Below are 18,661 nucleotides of genomic sequence, written 5' to 3' on the forward strand. Positions count from 1 at the left end.
AAGTTTCTCTATGCCCCTGGGCAAGCCCTAGACTTTCTCTATCAGTTCCCCCATCTACTAAATAGCTAGAAGCCCATTTCTCACTCACTTTGGAAACCTAAGGAGACAGCACAACCTTGGCTGTCCTCCCTGCTAGTTGGATTGCAAAGGAGGGAGTTTGCAATTCCAAAAGGCTGGGTAGCTTGTCTCTCTGCAGACACCTAGAATTCTCTTTAGATCTTTTAGTGGCATCTCAGAGATCCCAGTGGATCGAAACCCTTTTGAGAATCAGCCAGGAGTGCCCTCGCCCTAGGGAAGGAACTAACTGGCCATAGCAGACAAAATCCCCAAAGAAACCTTGTTCCTTGTAAACATTAGAGGGACAATCAAAAAGGGGGGGCGGGGGGGGGCGGACACAACATGCCTTTTTGCTTTTGTGTCCATGTGAATGACAATCTCCACTGATCCCCTAAGGATGTGCTGCAGGCAGACTCAGGATGTCTGCATCCTTGGGGCCCCCCTGCTGTGCCCTGGAAATCCCCATCTCAGGAGTCCCACGTCCATAATGTGCCCTTTCTCCCTCTTGGCCACTAATCACACTTTCTTCCTGAGCCTTTGAGCATGCCACCAAGCCCATGCTGTAAACAGCAGGAACTCTTCTCACTGCCTATCAGCGGGCACACACAGCCATGGACATGCTCTGCTCTAATGGGCACATTTCTGCTGCATATTCAGCAAGAGTCCTGGCATACGTCTTACCATCCAGGTGATGCCAAGGACCATGGCAAGCTTTTCCTCTGTCTTCCTCTCACCCCTTAACCCCCCCCTCCTCTCCATTCACTGGTAGCAGCCTCACACTGAAAAGGAAAGTCCTGGACCCATTACATAATTCTCCATAGTGCAAGCAGTAGCTGGGGCATAAGGTCAGAGGTCATAGTGGGGTCAGGTGGCTGACACACACTGTAACGACAAGGTGGTTAAAATTAGACCACAGAGAGGAAACTGGCAGTCTTGTGGAAATGCAGAAGTTTCCTCTGCAAGTGAGAGGCTGGGGATGCAGGGAGGCCACTGTGCGTGCTGCCTGCCAGGCCATTACTCACTGCAGCTCTGTTCTTTAATGCTTTTTAGCCCCTGCTTCTGTATTCCCTAGCCTCTCTCATGACATGTTTGAACAAACACACGCAGTGGAACCTGTGGCTACCTGCCCTGGCCCAAGTCCAGGACCTGGCACCCCAAGTTCAAGATGGCTGTCCTTTCCTAAGCTTTCGCTGGGTAGCTGAGCACCTGTTAAGTCAGCTTCTCAGGTGGAGGTGGTCGAGACTTAGCCTGAGATTCAGGCCTATAAAGCTACCAGGGCCATTGGTGAGGGTGAGCAGGGGGCACTCATAGGGAGAATAGCAGGTTTGGCTGGGAGAGGCAGCAAAGGATAGAGTCACAGAGTTGGAGTCACAGCTGACTGGTGCGTGCTGCACTTGCCCTGGCCAGCCAGCTGGCACAGTAGCGCTCAGCTCCACAGTGTCCTGGAAGACTTGGATCACACCTGCCTCATGTTCCCCTGCGCCCGTCGGTCCTTACTGCGAGCCTCCTGTGCGCCCCACTTGCCCTTAGCACCCCCTGGTAGAGAAGCACAAAAAGTGCAAGATGTATCCCTTTGCTACCAGTGGGGTTATTGTCCAGGTGAGGGGCATATGCACCTGTAAAACAAGGAGCAAACAACCAAAGCCAGTCTCCAAGTTTGTACTTTACTATGGGATACAGACGTAGAGGTCCCTTTCGTGGTCTGGAATGGGAAAGCATGGTGGAGGGCACTCTCCAGGGGCTAAGGTTAGTGCTGATGAGGCAGTGATGGCCTTCACCAGTTTCCAAGCTCCAGATCAAGCAGGGCTCCTCCTCTTCCTTGGTACGTGCCCTGCCAGTAAGGAGGAAAGGACCCCAGAGGCCAGAGATGAAGAGCAGGGCATGCGAGGGTGCCAGCAATGCAGACGGGTTTACAGGTGAGGACACACCTGTGTGGTCTCACAGGAGAAGGACCCCAGACAGAGTGACTACGGAAACTTCCTCTGAGACACTTACAAATTTGACGATTGCTCAAGATATTGAATTTCATTTCAGCTAAATCAGCCCCAGTTTCTCTGACAGCACTGGCTTATGTGCTGATGTGGCCACATGGGAGCAGGATGGCGTGGACCCCTGGAGGAGCAGAGCTTTGGTGAAACACCCCCTACCTGCTTTGCCTGTCTCCCTTCTCCTGACAACAATTTCCTGCCTGGCCCCAGTCTCTTGAGCACGAGAAGCTCTTAGGTGGAGCAGGAACCTGTCAGGGGAAGCCTGAAGTGATCTAGCTGAAATGAAACAGCCAAGAAAGCCCTCATCATTCATTTTGCACTCAGGCTAGAAGGGCTCCTCTTGGGAACCGAGAGAGAGGGGAGCCGGGAGGAGAATGGAGTGGCCGTGAGGGTACCAGGAAGCTGTATTCTGTGAAAGCCAGTGTTCTGTGCTCCCTCCTTCCTTCTATCAATTAAATGCTAAACTTAGAAGAATCTAGTGTATTCTTTTTTTATATCAGGACCTCAGTAGAAGAAAGGCAAAGCCCAGAGGGCCTTGATCGTGGGGTTGTCTGCTCCCCCAGAGATGACCTAGGAGAGGTAGTGGTGCTCTCTTCCTCCAGAGGACCTTGACCTCAACCCCCTTGCCCTGGCCCTCCTTCACAGTCTCACACACGCTCAAACTCCCGCTCGTTCACCCCACAGCCTTGTCGGGTAACTTTGACACACTTGTCACGTGCCCCTCTGCCAGCAAACAGTGCCTGTCATCTTCATCTTCCCTTTCAGAAAATGCTGTTTTGCTTCTCTCCCTCTCGCCCTGTAGGTTATTGCAGCCGACTGCAAAAGGGTCACAGTGCTGAAGTATTTTCTGGAAGCCCTTTGTGGACAAGAAGAGCCTCTGCTGGCATTCAAGGGTGGAAAATATGTGTCAGTGGCACCCGTCCCAGACACCATGGGAAAGGAAATGGGAAGCCAAGAGGGAAAACAACTGGAAGATGAGGTACTATGCGGGGAGAGCCCGCTGTGGCAGAGGGAAGGCTCCCCTCCCCGCCCCCAACCCTGCTCTGCCCATGGCTGCTGCTCTTACCCTGGTTATTTATAACCGCTCACAGCAGTATGGATGTGGACGTGACCAGCCAACTTCTCAAGAGTGCACTCTGCTGGTGCCCCTTCCTGCCAGTCCCACCCCAGTGTCTCCATCTCACTCTGCTACGAGTTCCAGATGCTTCTTTTTAATGTTGCATTGGAGGAGAAGGGAGGGAAAGAAAGAGTTTAATAATGTGCAGCTCGGGAGGCTTAGGAAAGGGAGTTGGGGGTGGGGGGTGTTAGGGTTCAGGCTGAGGATCAAGTTTATAGATGTGTGGAGCTCAGCGCAGCACAGGCCTGAACTCCAGCCTCCAGCACACGTACAGGAAGAGCTGACATTGCTGGCCCCGTGTGGAAAATCACCCCCTCCCCCGGCCTACTCTCCCTCCCTCGCTCACTCCCTCCCTCCCTCCCTCCTGCACATCCTGATGTGATTAAGGAATTCTCCTCTTGTTTGTTTGCCCTTGGTTGTTCCTGTAGCCCTTGCTTCACTCCAGACCATGTGTATATGTGTGTGTGTATGCGCGTGCGCACGAGACCGTGTACACACCCCTGCTAAGCCCCACCACCGGTTGCCCTCCTGTCCACGTATGTGTCTTCTTGAGGGGGATTGTTGTCACAGGTCTGTGTGTGCTGGGTTTGTGTGTTAGTTGAAACAGAACTCTGCCGCCGGCTGCCCTGCTGGCTGTGGGTTCTGAGTAAATGTGAGTGTGTGGTGATGCCGGCACATGCATGCGTTTCCTATCGCTGCCAGCTGCCCTGCTGTCTGTCTGGGTGTGGGTAGCTCTGTCTGGGTGTATACACACACACAGCTCACTTATGCCTGAAGATTGACTCTCCTTTTTTCCTCTGCAGCGTTAAAGACAGAGGAGACTTAGGTGGGAAGGAACGTGGGACTTCAAGAAGGGACGGAAGTGATTGTAGCCAGAGGCCAGGTCACCCGTAGGCCAACACAGTCATTTGGCCCACAGCAGTCTCAAGCGCCTGGTGGAGCAGGGTGGGGTGCAGGGATGAAATCAGCAACAGGCCAGGGAAGCCAGATGTCAGCTGGAAGCTGTCGTTTGTGATCTGAAGCAGTGATAGAGTGGCCACCTTTGGTTCAGAGTCTTCAGAGCAGCAGAGTCTTGGACTGGCTTCATTAGAATAGCTGGAGAACCCCACCCCACCCCTGATGACACAGGGCTCAGCTTCCAGGACAGAGGTGGTTCCAGGGATAAAGCTGAGCCCATGATTCCAGACTCCAGATGAAACCTGGGCAGGGAATAACGGGAAAGAATGAGCTGTCAGTATGGGAGGAGGCGGTGGGTTGCTAAAGCCATCGGGGTGTCCAGGCTTGAGGTGGGACGGAGCATGCCACCCAAGCCCTGGGTGCTGTGCAGGGAAGCATGGGTGGGGCAGCGCCTCAGCCAGCTGTCTCACCCACACTTCAAGGCTGAGGCAGACAGTGGAAAGTAAGCAAGGCCAGCATCCAGGACTGCTGTGAGAGATGTCCTCTGGCTGGTGGAGCCCACAGTACCAAATCCGGTACCAAATCTCACCTCAAGTGAGGCCCGGAGAGAAGGGCACAATGTAAATGCCAAGGGGGGGCCTCCTCCACTCTTAGGAGGATCAGACCAGCTCTCCAGGCCCAGAGTTTGGCTGTGCCACTCTCTCTCTCCTTCTGAGGCTTATTGACCAAACAAAGGTTATGACCCACACCATGCTGCCCACTTCTTCCTTTTCCCACGAGCCTCCTGGGTTCCTTTATGTTAGTGGCCCCTGGGAAACCCTGCTTACCCTGGTCTTTGTAATTTCATAACCCCACACTTCCTCGTTTGCTGTGAGAGCTGAGTGAACCTCAGACAAGCCTCACTGACCCCCTTTTGACCTCAGTCAAGCTTACTCCAAGCCCCGTGATAACCCTGTGGATCTCTGATCAGAGCAGGCAGAGGCAGTGTTCCCCCAACAGGTTAGTTAGCCATCCTGTCCCACTGACTCTGGTCCAGGTTAACCTCACGAACAAGGAAGCAAATGTGTAGACCGAGTCTTCCTCCTCATGGCCTGGGCCTCCCGGAAATGAATAGTCTGTGGGTCGTCAGATGCATGGTGACTGTGGACAGCGTCCCAGACCCCTGAGACTTCTTGGATAGTGACAGTTCTAACCCCATCCTGAGACCCCCGTCTCTCCCTAAACTGAAAGATTGGATCACTGAAGCTGGTTGGGGGAGGAAGAAGGAGACGGTGATTCTTTGTTTCCTCAGGCATCATTCTTCATGAGCAGAAGAGAGTCCCATTCCTTAGAGATGCTACCAAAACTGTCTTCCTACCCCTAGATTTTGCTCCCAAGACAAAAGCATCACCTATCACCCACACACTATACCAACCACTTTCAGCCCAAAGAATCCTTCAGAATATCATCTTGAGATGGACAGTTAGAGGAGAGAGCAAGACTCTAGTGAACAGGTCCCGGGTGGGCTTAGTGGAAGCCTGAGCCATTCAGGGCTGGTCTGGCCTTACTGTCTAGATTCAAGACCCCAGCCTTGTTGGTAAGAGCACATACTTTGGAGTCAGTCCCACTGGAATTTGAATCTCTGATCTACCACTTATTACCTTTGACCTTGAGCAAACTGTTTAACTCTCTAAACCTCAGTGTACTCATTTATAAAGTAGGGATGATAGTGACACCTATTTCACAGACCATCGTGAGTATTAAATGAGTTGATACATGAAAAACACTTAGCCTAGTTATCTGACCAACAATAAGCATTCAGTAAATGGTAGCTGTTATTGTCATAATCATTGTCATTATTATCATCATCTAGTTAGAAACACAGGAATCTTCTCCTACTAAATCACTCCGTGTTACCCATGCTAATGCTGTCCCTCAGAGGACACTGTCTTGGGCAGCTGCATGTTCTCTGCTGACCAAGGTCAGAAGTGAGAGAGTGAGGAATGGAGCCTGGGACCACCCGGGGAGTGGGGGCTTCTGAGAGCTGAGGCTGCAGGCGGGGAGGAGCCATCCCTGGGGAAGGCTCCACCAGCCTGGCAGGAGGCTCCTGAAGCTAGCCAGCCATCTCCTAGCCTGCCCAGACCCGAGGGGGCAGCCGAGCAAGGTCATGTCATGTGAATTCCTGTAATGGGGCTCAGCAGCCCCCACACCGCCAGGCTGTGGTCTTAAAAAGAAACCAGGGCAAGGTCTGCTGAGCTACAGCATCTGCTCCCTGAAGCTATCTCGGGGGCAGGGGAGCTTCCACGCCTAACTCACAGCTCTTGGCCAGAATTGATTCCTATCAGATCATTAGCAGGAATTAGGTCTAAATTGAGTGGTTCAGCTTTCTCTGTTGTTTTCCCCTTTGGTGATTTCAAAAGGAAAATATGTTCTAAGCAAGACTTGGTGAGTGTGTGCAAAGGAGAATGGAGAGCTGTGTGTATAAGCATGGAAGTATATGTGTGTGTGAGTCACTTCTCCTGTGGACATATGACTCTCCAAGAGGAAAGAGCCTGGAGTGCAAAAGGGAGCAGTTGCTGTAGGGCAAGGTGGCAGCTTCTGTCGACTCCCTCTCTGCCTGAGTTGAAGGAAGCACACACCTTGGGGTCCTTTGTAAGGAAAGGCCATTCTTTCCATGGAGTTGGGAGTGCTAGGAGGACAGAAGGGTGGGGCTGGGAAGGGCCATGGGCTCACAGTCTCCTCTCTCCCCTGGTCTGCTCCACCACCCAAAGGAGGAGGACGTGGTGATTGAAGACTTTGAGGAAGATTCAGAGGCCGAAGGCAGCGGGGGTGAGGATGACATCAGGGAACTTCGGGCCAAGAAGCTGGCTTTGGCCAGGAAGATAGCTGAGCAGCAGCGTCGCCAAGAAAAGATCCAGGTGGGGCCTGCCTGGGGAGGGTGGTTCCCATCAGGGTGGTGGCTGTGTAGGGCATGGGGTGGGGGGGGGGGGGGGGGGGGAGTGTGAGTCACAAGTAGGGATAAGAAGGACCCTCTCAGGAAGAGACGGTCTTGCAGTGTCCTTACTGGTCCCACCCATTTTCTTTCTCCATCACCAAATTCTGGTAGCATTTTTGGTGCCTGGAGTCTCCCTTCTCGTGGACTCCAAGGCAGAAGCAGGTTCTTCTCAGAGAATCTGCTGAAAGCTTCTTCTCCAGTGATGATCTGTGAATACACACCTACACATATACAATCTTCCACACAATTTCAGGGTTTCAGAGTCCCCTTAAACCTTATCCAGGCACTCCTGGAGAGGTCATAGGTGCTCTGTTGAGAACACCACTTCTCAGGGAAGAGAATGTCATAGCCACAGTCTGCTTATCTGGATTCCGAGTGTAATGACTGAGCCCCTCTGGACAGGACACACTAAACCCTCCCGGAGAGAAACTACTTCATCTCCACACGCAGTTCCTCCACCACCAGCTCAGCTGTGGACCCGTACCTGCACTTGCGGCAAGTTTTTCTCTATGGCTCTCCCAAGTCTGTCCTTTTACACTGTATAAGCTCACTTCCTCTTATCTGGGGCTCAGGGCAGACAGCGAAGAGCCAGTCATGTTCCTCCCTTTAAAGACTTTAAAGACCGTAAGCATGGGGAAGCATCGGGCCTCTTTAGGAATGTCTTGTTTCCAGTCCTCGCTTCAGCCGCCCCTTGCCTTTGCCACAGGGCTTAATGTTCTGTGGTCAGGCAGACCTGATCACATTCTTGGGCTCCACCACTTACTGGTTTTGTGACTTCGGGGACATTAACTTCTCAGAGCCCGTTTCCCCATCTGTAAGATGGAAGTGGTAGTAGCGCCTGCCTCCTAGAATTGCCGTGAGGCCTACAGGAACCAGTGTGTGTAAAGCACGTAACACAATGAATGGCACACGGTGTGTGCTCCGTAAGTGGTCACTGTGGCCTGATACTTGTCTAAACACCGAGCAGAACTCTGCCCCGGGAAGGGGAATGAATACCATTTGGGATCTGTTGCTCTTGAGGTATTCATGTCCCTTGGCTGGTTGGAATCAAGTGTGTGGTACCTCCTACCAGGTCACTGTCATGGTGTGGCTGCCTCCTCAGCCCTTCTAGGGTCTGTGTGTAACCCTCTGTTGTGGCCTGCAAGGCAGCTTCATCCTCAGGCTGTCTTTCTTCCTGTCCTGTGGTTATTTTCTTCCTCACCATCAGTCTTTCCAAAGGTTCTGTCTATACTTGCCGCCTCCATGTCCTGACCCTCAACCCAGCAGTTATGGAAACTGTGGTGTCAGAAGTCACCAAGTACCTGTCTTCATCGAGTCTCGATCCCCGTCATACTTGACGTCCCTGTAGCTTTAGGCCCTGAAGCCCCCTTCCTGCAGCCGCCAGTCAAGCACAAGCAAGCCCTCTGTTGGCCACACCTCCCTCCTAGGCTTCCTCACCACCATTCTCTTCTTGGCCTCCTCCTTCCTGTCACTTCTTAGTCTCAGTGTGCAGAGTTGGCACTCAGCAGATATTTGTTCGGTGACTTAATAGACAGTAGCAACTAGACAATCCTCTTAAATTCCTCACTGGCTTTTAACCCCTTCTGCTCATTTATTCCCTTCTCTCCTGTCTGTTCCCATTGCCACAGCTGCTGCTCTAGGCCATGTACTGACTTGGATTAGAGCAGTCAGAGCCCACGCATTGCACAACTCCAGGGGGTGCTGTTTACTCGGTAGTCTGCGAACGTGCCGTCCGCACACCAGGATCCTCGCTGCCTCCAGGGCACCTCACGTGTGGTCATCCTTCTCTTCCCAAAAGAACTGCTCCCCTGCTCAGAAATCATCTGTGCCTCTGCTTCACTAGTAAAATCTAATTCCTTACTATGGCATTTAAGGTTTTCTTGTCTGTTCCCAATGTTTTCTCAGCCTCTTCTCCTCTCGCCCGTGAGCCTTACGAGCTGTGTGGCATTGGGCAAATTATTTAACTTCTCTAAAACTGTTTCCTCATCTATGAAACGAAAGTGGTAACAGCACCTACCTCAGAATGACAGTGCGTGTAAAGTGCCTGTCCAGACACTAGTGCCCTTCTGCCCGGGCCACAACACTAACCGTCCTCTCCTCTCACTGTCCCCTGACGTGCTCTACCCTGTCCCACTCTCGGGTCTCAGTCCATGCTGTTCCCTCAGACCAGAATACCCTTTTCCTGCTCCACATTTCCTATTACCTGTTGAAACTCTAGTCTTCCTTCAGTCCTCAGATGAAACTTCATCTCCCCAGTGAAGCCTTCCCTGATACCCCTCAGGAGGAATTCATCCCTCTCTGCTCAGTGTTCCTGTGGCACTGATTTATGCTTCATTTCTGAAACTTGTATCATGTCTCGTATTACAGTTATTTCTGGACGTGTTCCCCACCCACCCCACCCCCACTGTTGTACTGTGAACTCCTTAGAAGCAAGTACCATGTCTCCATCTCAGTGTGTAATAAGTGGTAGTGGAGCATCTGCTAGGCTAGGGGTCGGGGGACACAGGACCGAACCAAAGAAGTCCCGCCCCAGAAGGTGCAGGGTGTACAGTGAATGGAGGAGCCAGTGATTTGAGGCGTCAGCGTGCACTGTGGCCAAAGGGAAGTACAGGATGCTGTGGGAGCACATGCCATGGGGACATGGCCTCGTCAAGAGCGCCTTGCTCAGCTTGGCCTCTCCAGCAACAGGCAGTGCATTGCAAACCGGAGGTCTTGTATGAATCTTGCTTGACGTCTGGTGCCTGGGGCTGCCCCTGCTCGGGAACTTTGTTCCCCCGTCACCTCCTTCAGAGCAGGCTGCTCGGGCCTGGGCACCACAGGCCTGCTATGGGCCAGCTGGGGTTTGGGTTGCTGTGGCCCCTTTAAGAACAGGCCCCACATGCACCACTGCTGGCGGCCCTGCCTCCTGTCAGCCTTCTTCCTCCAGCCTCACAGCCACAGGAGGATTTCTCAGCAGAGGAAAAATTCCCCCCTTCCTTCCCCCCCCCTTTAATGCCCGGGGCCCTTCACTTCCATAATTCTTCATTTTCCAGCCTTGAACGTAAGCCAGACACATCTGTCTGGCCATATGCGTGAACCCTGGAGTCTGTGCCGAGGTGGCTGTAAAACAGGGCCGGTGAAGGCCCTTCTGGGAGAGCACACACATGTGTGTGCCCTCGGGCCATTGGCTCCCAGCCCAGAACCACGGGGCTGCAGCACTCCAAACCCATGTTAACCTTTTCTTATTTTTCCTCTTTTTGTTTAATTTAAGGGGGGAAAATCCCAAGGAAAAGGTATAAATTGTCCTGGGAGTGGGGGAGAGGCTCCTAGCTGGAGAGGCCATTATTGTTGGCAGGTACCTGGGTCACACTAATACAATAAGGAAGAGAGGAGCATCGGGTGAATTAAGATTGGAGAGATGGGCTGTAAATTACACTGCTCTGAACTCCATCAGTCTCCAGGGGTGTTAACCGAGAGGTGTAAGGCAAGTCCCCAGCTCCCGGCGCCTTTTACAGATGCAGCAAAACAGGAACCACACATGTTTGGGGAAGGGGATATGAAGATGGAGTTGAAAAAAATCCTCCTGGCCCCCATGATGGCTATAAAGTCCAACTGAGATCTGGGGCTGTAGCCACACCCCCACTTCCCTTCTCCCACCTAGACCCCTGGGCCCAAGCTCATCTGTGGGATGGGGGAGGTGAGGCCTAGCCTCCCTCCGCAGCCTGTCCCTCCCCGCTTCCGGCCTTGCACAGAGGCTGGTGAGTGGGGCCGACTGGAGGTCAGAAAAGGGGTGTGGGCAGCTCTCCGGGCCTGTGCAGCTGGAGCCACGGCACCCAGGCAAGTCCCTGAATACTGAGGGGCCAAGACCGCCCACCTGGGACCTTGAGGCCACGCTCTCTGGCTCACCCCAGGCTTTGCCTGTTGCCTGAGACACCTCTTCACATTAGGTCGGTTCTGCCCACCTGGATGCTTTCTGACCGAGTCCTTTTCATTCCCATTGCCATTCTTGGGAGGTGTCTGGAGACCAGAGTGCCAGGTACAAGGTTTGTCTGGGCAGTTGGTCTGAGGTGTTTCAGTCCTAATCAGGCCCCTAGGGCTAAGCAGTCACTGAAAATCCGCCTCTAGGCATGAGGCGTGGCCTCTTGGCACCTCATCCTGGCCCTGTGAATCCTCCCCCCCCCCCCCCCCTGCTTCCACGAGGCTTTGCTGTGATTTGTGCTGCTGTCGGGCGGGGTCGGGTTTCCTGAGCAGTTGCAAACATCCCACCTGAAACATAACAGGCTCTTCCTCTGGCCACAGCTATTGTTTCCCTCGGCATTATGGCCACAGTCTTGCTCTGTAGCCAGCAATGACATGTGTTCTGAAAATAGCTTGGCTCCCCTGTCCCCTTCCCGCCCACCCACCCTCCTGAAGATGCAGTCACTCCTTTGTGGTGGCCCCAGGAGTTTCACTCTAAATATAGCTGCGGCCCATTCACACTGCCACCCAGCTGGGGGAGGGTGGTGCTGTGGAACAATGGGGCACACACAGAGCCCCCCACACCTGTATGGAAGCTAGCGGAAGGCAGACACTCAGCCCTGGCTCCTAGCTGTCGGAGGCAGGGTGGGAGCCACTGCACTACCAGGCCAGGGGCACGTTCACGCCAAGGCAGGAAAGCACATCAGCCTGCAGAGCCAGGCAGCCGCCCGCCCTACTCGAGCCATTCCAGAGCCCGCTCCAGCTTCTCCACAAGCTGTGGCGCTGGGTCTCCAGTTTGCTGCAGCCACTCTCGCCTCCCTGGCTCCTGCAGCGTCCACAAGGTCCCAACCTCCTACAGAATGAACCCATGGGCTGTTGGCTGGAGCAGCACCCTTAGGCTAGTACTGCTTGGAGCAAACCCAGAGGTGTCATGCTCACCCCGCCACTCCCTCTCCGTCAGGAAAAGGCACACCTCCTGGGCATTCTCAGAACGAGAGTTACCGGATAAAATCCAAGTCGGATTAGCCATAAGATGCCCTCCAGCTCTGAGATTCTGTGATTGAGCTCATCGAGCGAGGTATTGTTGAAGAAACTCTAGGAAAAGAAGACCATTCTCTTTGAGCTCTTTACAGTCTAGTTTGAAAATAAAATCAGTCCTCATAAAACTATAAGAAGCAGCAAGCAACTCATCCTGATCATAACTTTTTTGGGTGGTTTTTGGTTTTTGGTTTTTGTTTTGGTTTTCTTGTTTGGTTTTTGTTTGGTTTTTGTTTTTTCTGATTGTAACTTTTGAAAAGAAAGCAGGCACACGTTAAGTTCTGTGGCACTGACTGAACATCCAGAGAAGGGATCCTAAACGGAGACTTCCCCATGAGCACCCACCCTACATGACGATGTTTATCATGCCAGGGGTTTACCAGCCCCTGGTGCTGCCTGCTCTCTTTTGATAGCAAATGCAATATCTGTTCCCTTTGGTTTCTGTGGCTCGAGAAGGAACTGCCTGCCTGCACTGTCAGTGGTTATCTCACCAACTATTCCTATTTTTTATTTCATTTCCATTTTTCCATTTTTCATTTTTAAAAAAGCTTTCTATGTCATTAAAGAAAAAAAGACAATAAGAGTACCATGAGTCTTATCATCTTATCACAGAAGTTAACAACCCTGTCTCTCTCCCCTCCCCATCTCCAGCTCTACTCCCGAGTGGTTTCCCCAGATAGTTACCCTCCTGGATAATCTAAGAGGTGAAAAATGGAGCTGGTCAGGAGGAAGGGAAACTGACACTTGTGAGGTTATTTATTCATGTATCAGGCATTTTCCTAGATACTTTCACATACAAAATGAGCACAGAAATTTGCTGTGGCACAGAACTTCTTGTTTCTGGTGAAGACATTGCTCTGGCCAGAGAGGCCCAGGGATAAATGATTCCATCACCCAGTAGAGGGACGGGAGCAGCCACACTCCCTGTGGAGTCCTAAGCGGAAGGAAGACTTAAGAGGGCCTTCTCTCAATGTGGCTCTGCTTCGTGACTTGGGTTCTTCAAGCCACAGCTCCTGTGTGAGCTAATTGCAATACCTTTTATTTGTAATTCTCAGTGTCCCAATTTTCAGTGGGTCAGCATCCCCAAAACATCCCCACAGTCTAGAAGGAACTTAACCTATAAAGAGCCCTTCTCCCAAGCCTGTTAGCTTCCTCATTAGATGTTACTGTGGATTATCTCTTTCCCAGTTCCCCACTGCCTTGCTCAAGGATGCTCTCATACCTCAGAGAAAGTTGGCTACTTAGCACCTTCCAGAAACAGAATTGAGTTCTTTTTTTCCTTCCACACTTGATGACAACTCGGTTCCTACTACCACTGGTGTGATTCAAAGTGTCCGTGCTTTCCTTGGGTTCCCAGTTCATTATCCAAGGACCATCGTGGCCCAACCTTAGCTGCAACGAGAAGGGTTCCAGTGGACCTCTCCTTCCGGGTCAGCACACTTGACTCCAGGCCAGGGCCAGTCTGTCTGAATCACAGCATTCCAGTTGAGCCCCCCTCACCCCCACCAGAGGCTTCTGCAGCTTTTTACTCATACAAACAAAAATAAATCTCACTACCGGCCTCTGAACTCCACAGCAGCTTGCTTCCCCCGTCTCCCCAAGCGTCCCATGGCTGTGAGTGGGGACTTGGCACTCTCCCCACCGACATCACTTTTTCACTCCCTGCGCATCCTGTGTCCTTCTCTCACCGTGCGACCCAGAGATCGGAATGGGACGTGACGGCCGGCACAGGCGCCGTGCACAGCTGCCAGGAATCTGACGGGTAAAATCTGGAAAAGTTAGGAGGGCAAATGCTAAACACACACACACACACACACACACACACACACACACACACACAGCACCACTCAGAGGGCCGGAAACACAGACACCCGCAGAAGAGGGCCTGCAGACTCCCGGTCCCTCTTCCGTCTGCCATTCTTTTGAAAGGTACTGGGCCAGTCTCATGACCCAGGTATGACACCCCCCAGAGACCCACAGGTACCCCAGGAGAAGGGGGAGCAGCTTCATTTAACCTCCTGAGACTCTGTGAGGGCATGTGGGGAACAGGAAGCAGTTGTGTGGTGACTCACTAGGCAGAGCCAGGTTAAGGGAAGTTGTCTGCGGGCGTCCCTGGGACCGGATGATGGCAGCACAGCTCCAACCACCCTCATACAGCTTGACCCCACCCCACCCCTGGGGAACCAACGAGGTTGCCACCTCCCTGAGAGCCCGCACGGCCTTTGTTCACCTTTCTGGCCCTGAGCCAGAGGTCTGAGAACTCAGACAGTTAGAGCTTCCCTGTACCCTGCTCCTAGGTGTTTCTTCCGTCCTGTCATCAGAACACACAAGCAGGCTCTTAGCCCTTGGCCTCCCTTGGTCACCTGGCTTAAAAAGGCCAGCTTTCTAAAGGTGGGATGGTTCAGGGTCTCAGGAGCTCATTATTGTTCACGCAGGGTGAGGAATGGCAGCCAGGTCCTCTTCTTTAGAGTCAGAGCAGAGCTGGCCTATCATTTCTGCAGGCAGGAAAACTAAGATGTGAAGAGTCTCGGTGGGGCGGTGGCAGAGAACTAGTGCTCAGGTCCCTGAGCCCCTGTCCTCTTCCCAGCCAGGTCTCTGTTCTGTTCCTTCTCCTCCAGAAACACAGAGATTTGGGGGCTTGTGATACCAGGAAGAATGTACCTGGAGTGGAAAAGCTGGATAGAGAACAGCAAGATCTGGGGAAATGAACAGCTGGAATGCCGCCGCTCCCCATGAGGAGGAAGAGTAGAGCCCCTGTTCTTCTTCTTTTTTAATTTTTTTTTTTTTTTAAACATTTATTCAGTTTTGAGAGAGCACAAGCGGGGAAGGGGCAGAGAGGGAGACACAGAATCTGAAGCAGGCCCCAGGGTCTGAGCTGTCAGCACAGAGCCCGATGTGGGCCTCAAACTCACAACCTGCGAGATCATGACCTGAGCCGAAGTAGAATACCCAACCAACTGAACCACCCAGGTGCCCCCATTAGAGTGCCTGTTCTTACAGAACACCCGAGCCGCTAAATAGTGGCCTATGTTAATTCGATATGAAGAAAAAATAAATTTTTTAAAAAATGCCACAAGGGGAGTTTAGTGGACTGGGTATCATCGTGCAATTGGTCACCCCACAGGGAGGGACTGCCACCCGAATCCCCCGAGAAGATGGCCGGCAGCAGGGGTGCTTTCCCCTGCTGAGGCGACAGCAGCAGGATGACTTCGTCAGACTGGGCCTCTCAGCTGCGTTTCTCATGCCTGCCTGTGGCCTGTGGCCTGTGCCTTCCACCAGCTGTGGTGGCAGTGGCAGCAACGACTTACTCATAGGAAGAGGTCCCCAGTAGGTCACAGAGAAGCCACCCCCAGCATTCAGAGGCATGCCCTTTCAGTTTTACTGTCGTTGCCAGTGAAACCCAAGCACCTTCCTCCCTGACTGTTAGCGGCCGGGGCCAGCACTGTGGGACCCGGCTCGGTTGGCACGCACACCAGTCCCCCTGCTCTGAGCCTGTGTCTGTGTCCTTGCTGGTTGGTGTGTGGCAGAAGATCAGGAGAGGGCGGGACAGGGCTGGGACCTGCTGGCCTGGTCCCTGCCAGATTTGTGTCGGTGCCCTCCTGCTGTGCACCCAGGGAGCACACCGTCTGGGCAGATGCCAGCAAATCATTTTGCTTCTTGGCCATGGTCCCCACAAGAGGAAGCAGCACAATAGTGACCATGTTCTGTAGTGACAGACCCAGGGCCTATCTCAGAGGGCCGCTGCCACTCGGGGCTGTGTCAGACTTGAGAAAGTCGGGCTTTCACAGATGTGCGTGGAGCGTCCCTGAAAGATGTGAACGTCCATCAGACAGACAAGCCTCCAGGCCATGTGGTCTTCGAGGGGTGGTGTCCAGACCACTGGTGCTGAGTGAGTTGGTTTTTTAGCGGCGCACAGGAGATGCTTTGGCTTTTTATTGTGCAAGTATAGCTTGCACTAGTAAACTTGATAACCGTGGTTATCATTGCTTAAGAAGAGGCTAAGCCAAAAATAGTTGCCTTAAAGTCAGTTTCATGAAAAAACACCAAGTAAATAATCATACAGGTTGTGCAGAGCAGCGGCAAAGGAGCACAGGTAGAACACAGGACTGATGTTGAGGAAACACTGCTGCTGGGCGGGGGGCGGCTGATCTCATCAGCCTGGGTGTTGCTCTCTGTGAGCATGTGAGTTGGGTCCAAATCCATCACACCGTATGGACTCCTGCTGCTGTGGGCATTAATAATTTCTTGTCAGCATCACTGTTTTTGTATAGCCTTTGAGTTTAACCTTTGTTTTCTGGCCATCCAGTGAAATAAACTGAAATAACAAATGCACTCTATATAAAGTGTTCGCGCCGAGCAGTACCCCTCTATATGCTGCCTAGGTAATGTGTGTGAAACCACTTTCCTATCCAGGGAAGCTGACTCCCCCTTGGTGATTTTTAGCCCAGGGTCTGTCTTTCAGAAACCTGTAACTTTTAATACCATCGGGGCTTTCTCTGGCCGAGGCAGGGTTTTAGTCACACGCTGTTCCTCAGGCCATCTAGTCTGTGTTGATTGTTATTGCAGTATTTTGCCCAGTCCTTGGGCCCGTCCCTCAGGCCTGACAGGGACTGGCTGTCCCTCTGGAGCGGGGAGAGTTTCAGGAGGCAGGATGCTGACACACTGTGTAGTCAGGGCCCTGGCTCGTCCACCCACTTGCCTACTCACTCTGGCTCACTCACCGTTCTGTGTCCCTGTAGGCTGTCCTGGAGGACCAGAGTCAGATGAGGCAGATGGAGCTCGAGATCAGACCCTTGTTCCTTGTACCAGACACCAACGGCTTCATTGACCACCTGGCCAGTCTGGCACGGCTGCTGGAGAGCAGGAAGTACATCCTGGTGGTGCCCCTCATCGGTGAGTCAGGCCTGAGCAACCCTGCACGTGCGCAGCAGCCCCCTCTACACACATGTCCCACGGCCCGCGGGGCTACACAGGCAAGGGAGCCCCGCGGCGTGCGTATGACAGGATTTGCAGGGAAGTAGGGTGTGCGTGGGGCAAGGAAAATTGTTTAATAATCAGAGCAGCTCAAATTATTATGGCTGATCCATGGCTTAAACTGCTTGAGCAAATGGACTCCTGTGTCCCAGCAACCAGAGGCTGCATGAGCCCAGCCCTTGTTTTTATCCTTATAAAGCTTGCAGTAAAACAGCAAAGCTGGTTCCCGTTATTGGTAAACACTCAGCCCTGGCAGATAACGGCAGTGCTGCTGGGTGGTCTGGCAGGGAGGCTGGGAGGATTTTGAAGTGGTTAGATGCCTTTGGTCTGATTGTCTTGTAGCTTTTCATGATCATTCTGTTGGTTCGAGGTAGCATTCTTCTGGCCGGTGTCACCCTAAGGCCAGGCTGATGGAAACCCTCCAGAGCAAGCCCTTGGCTCATGCCTGTGGATTCCTGCCACTTGGGCCCTTACCGCTGTCTGGTCACTGGTGCTGGTGCAGGGTCAGCATCTCAGGACCCAGCTAGCTTGCTTCCACCCTCAGGCCAGAAGAGCCCAGCTGGGCTGTCTCCAAGGGACTGTCTAGGCACTGTCTTAGTTCTTGGAGCTCTATGGTGGGTCAGCCTGAGGATGGGCTGTGGGCTCTGGGTGCCTGGTATCCCTGATAGAGCTCATATAGCTGATGGCCATCCTGTGGAGGGAGAGGGCCTGGAAGGTGACTGGCTTTTCAGTGTCCCCTTCTCAGCAGCTGCTGGGAGCCAGTTCGGGATCCTTGTCCTCTGGAAAAGCTGCCAGACTGGCAGTCTGCCTGCCAAGCCACCTCTGACATCCATGCCAAGATGTTCCATTGGGCCTCCCCTCCTAGTCCCAAGTGTCTTAGTGCCAGATGAGGGTGGAAACAAAGGGCAGGAAACATCCGCCCCTGCAGAGGCTATAGAACCCTGGGGGGTTGTGGGAAACACGTTAGCACCACCTGAGAATGTTGGCACTGAAGCAGCCCTCGTCCCGCCTCCACCCTCCCTGTCTTCCTTCCCCCTCCCCATGTGGCCTGGCCAGAACCTCTAAAACCCAGGCCTTTAGACCTAAGGGAAGGCTTTCTGTTCTTCAAAAGTAGAGCAGCAAGACCATCAAGTTTTTCCAGCTTTCCCTCTTCCCTCACAGCGTCCTGGGGTGGGGCGGCTATCAGGATAACATGTCTTCGTGCTTTCCTATCCAGGAGAGTTTTAGGGGGAAGAAAGTGAGTAAGTGGTCACTTGTTTTGCTAATGGTCAGGAAATGGTATAAACTGACAGAGGTTGCTGACATCTCAGGAGCCCCCTAAGACTTGGAAGGAGCCTCAGACACCATCCGAGGCTAGCAGGGGTTTTGGTCACCAGTACCGTCTGTGCCCCTACGGTGTGCTCAGGCTCCTTGTCCCTGAGGGATCTCACGGAAGGCAGAGCTTCAAGACCTTGGCCTTGAGGAGCTTGTGGTTCAGTAGGGAAAGCCAGATATGGTAGGGAGGGAGCAAATATATGAGAAAACCCATAGGAGAGGGACACATGTAGAATAAATTGATGGCCCCCGTAGTTGCTGGGAAATGACAGCGCCACTACGGCAGTGAGGGCCAGCCTCTTTGAACCTTCTTCAGCTGGGCAGGGCCCTGGAATCTCAGGAGCTGTAAAGAGCACTCCTGTTCAG

At 52.9% G+C, this 18,661-nt stretch overlaps 1 protein-coding gene across 8 annotated transcripts in view; it reads left to right on the forward strand.

Moving 5' to 3' along the window:
* The window catches only part of SMG6 (SMG6 nonsense mediated mRNA decay factor), a 226,297-nt gene that overhangs the window by 200,799 nt on the left and 6,837 nt on the right, over positions 1-18,661 (forward strand). For all 8 annotated transcript variants that reach the window (XM_042965412.1, XM_007076123.3, XM_007076124.3 and 5 more), the window contains 3 exons: positions 2,848-3,024; positions 6,810-6,956; positions 16,747-16,900. In XM_042965412.1, coding sequence (XP_042821346.1) covers positions 2,848-3,024; positions 6,810-6,956; positions 16,747-16,900 — 478 coding nt within the window. The remainder of the gene's footprint in view (positions 1-2,847; positions 3,025-6,809; positions 6,957-16,746; positions 16,901-18,661) is intronic.

The sequence above is a fragment of the Panthera tigris genome, chromosome E1 (genome assembly GCF_018350195.1).
Source record: "Panthera tigris isolate Pti1 chromosome E1, P.tigris_Pti1_mat1.1, whole genome shotgun sequence".
In the NCBI taxonomy this organism is placed as follows: Eukaryota; Metazoa; Chordata; class Mammalia; order Carnivora; family Felidae; genus Panthera; species Panthera tigris.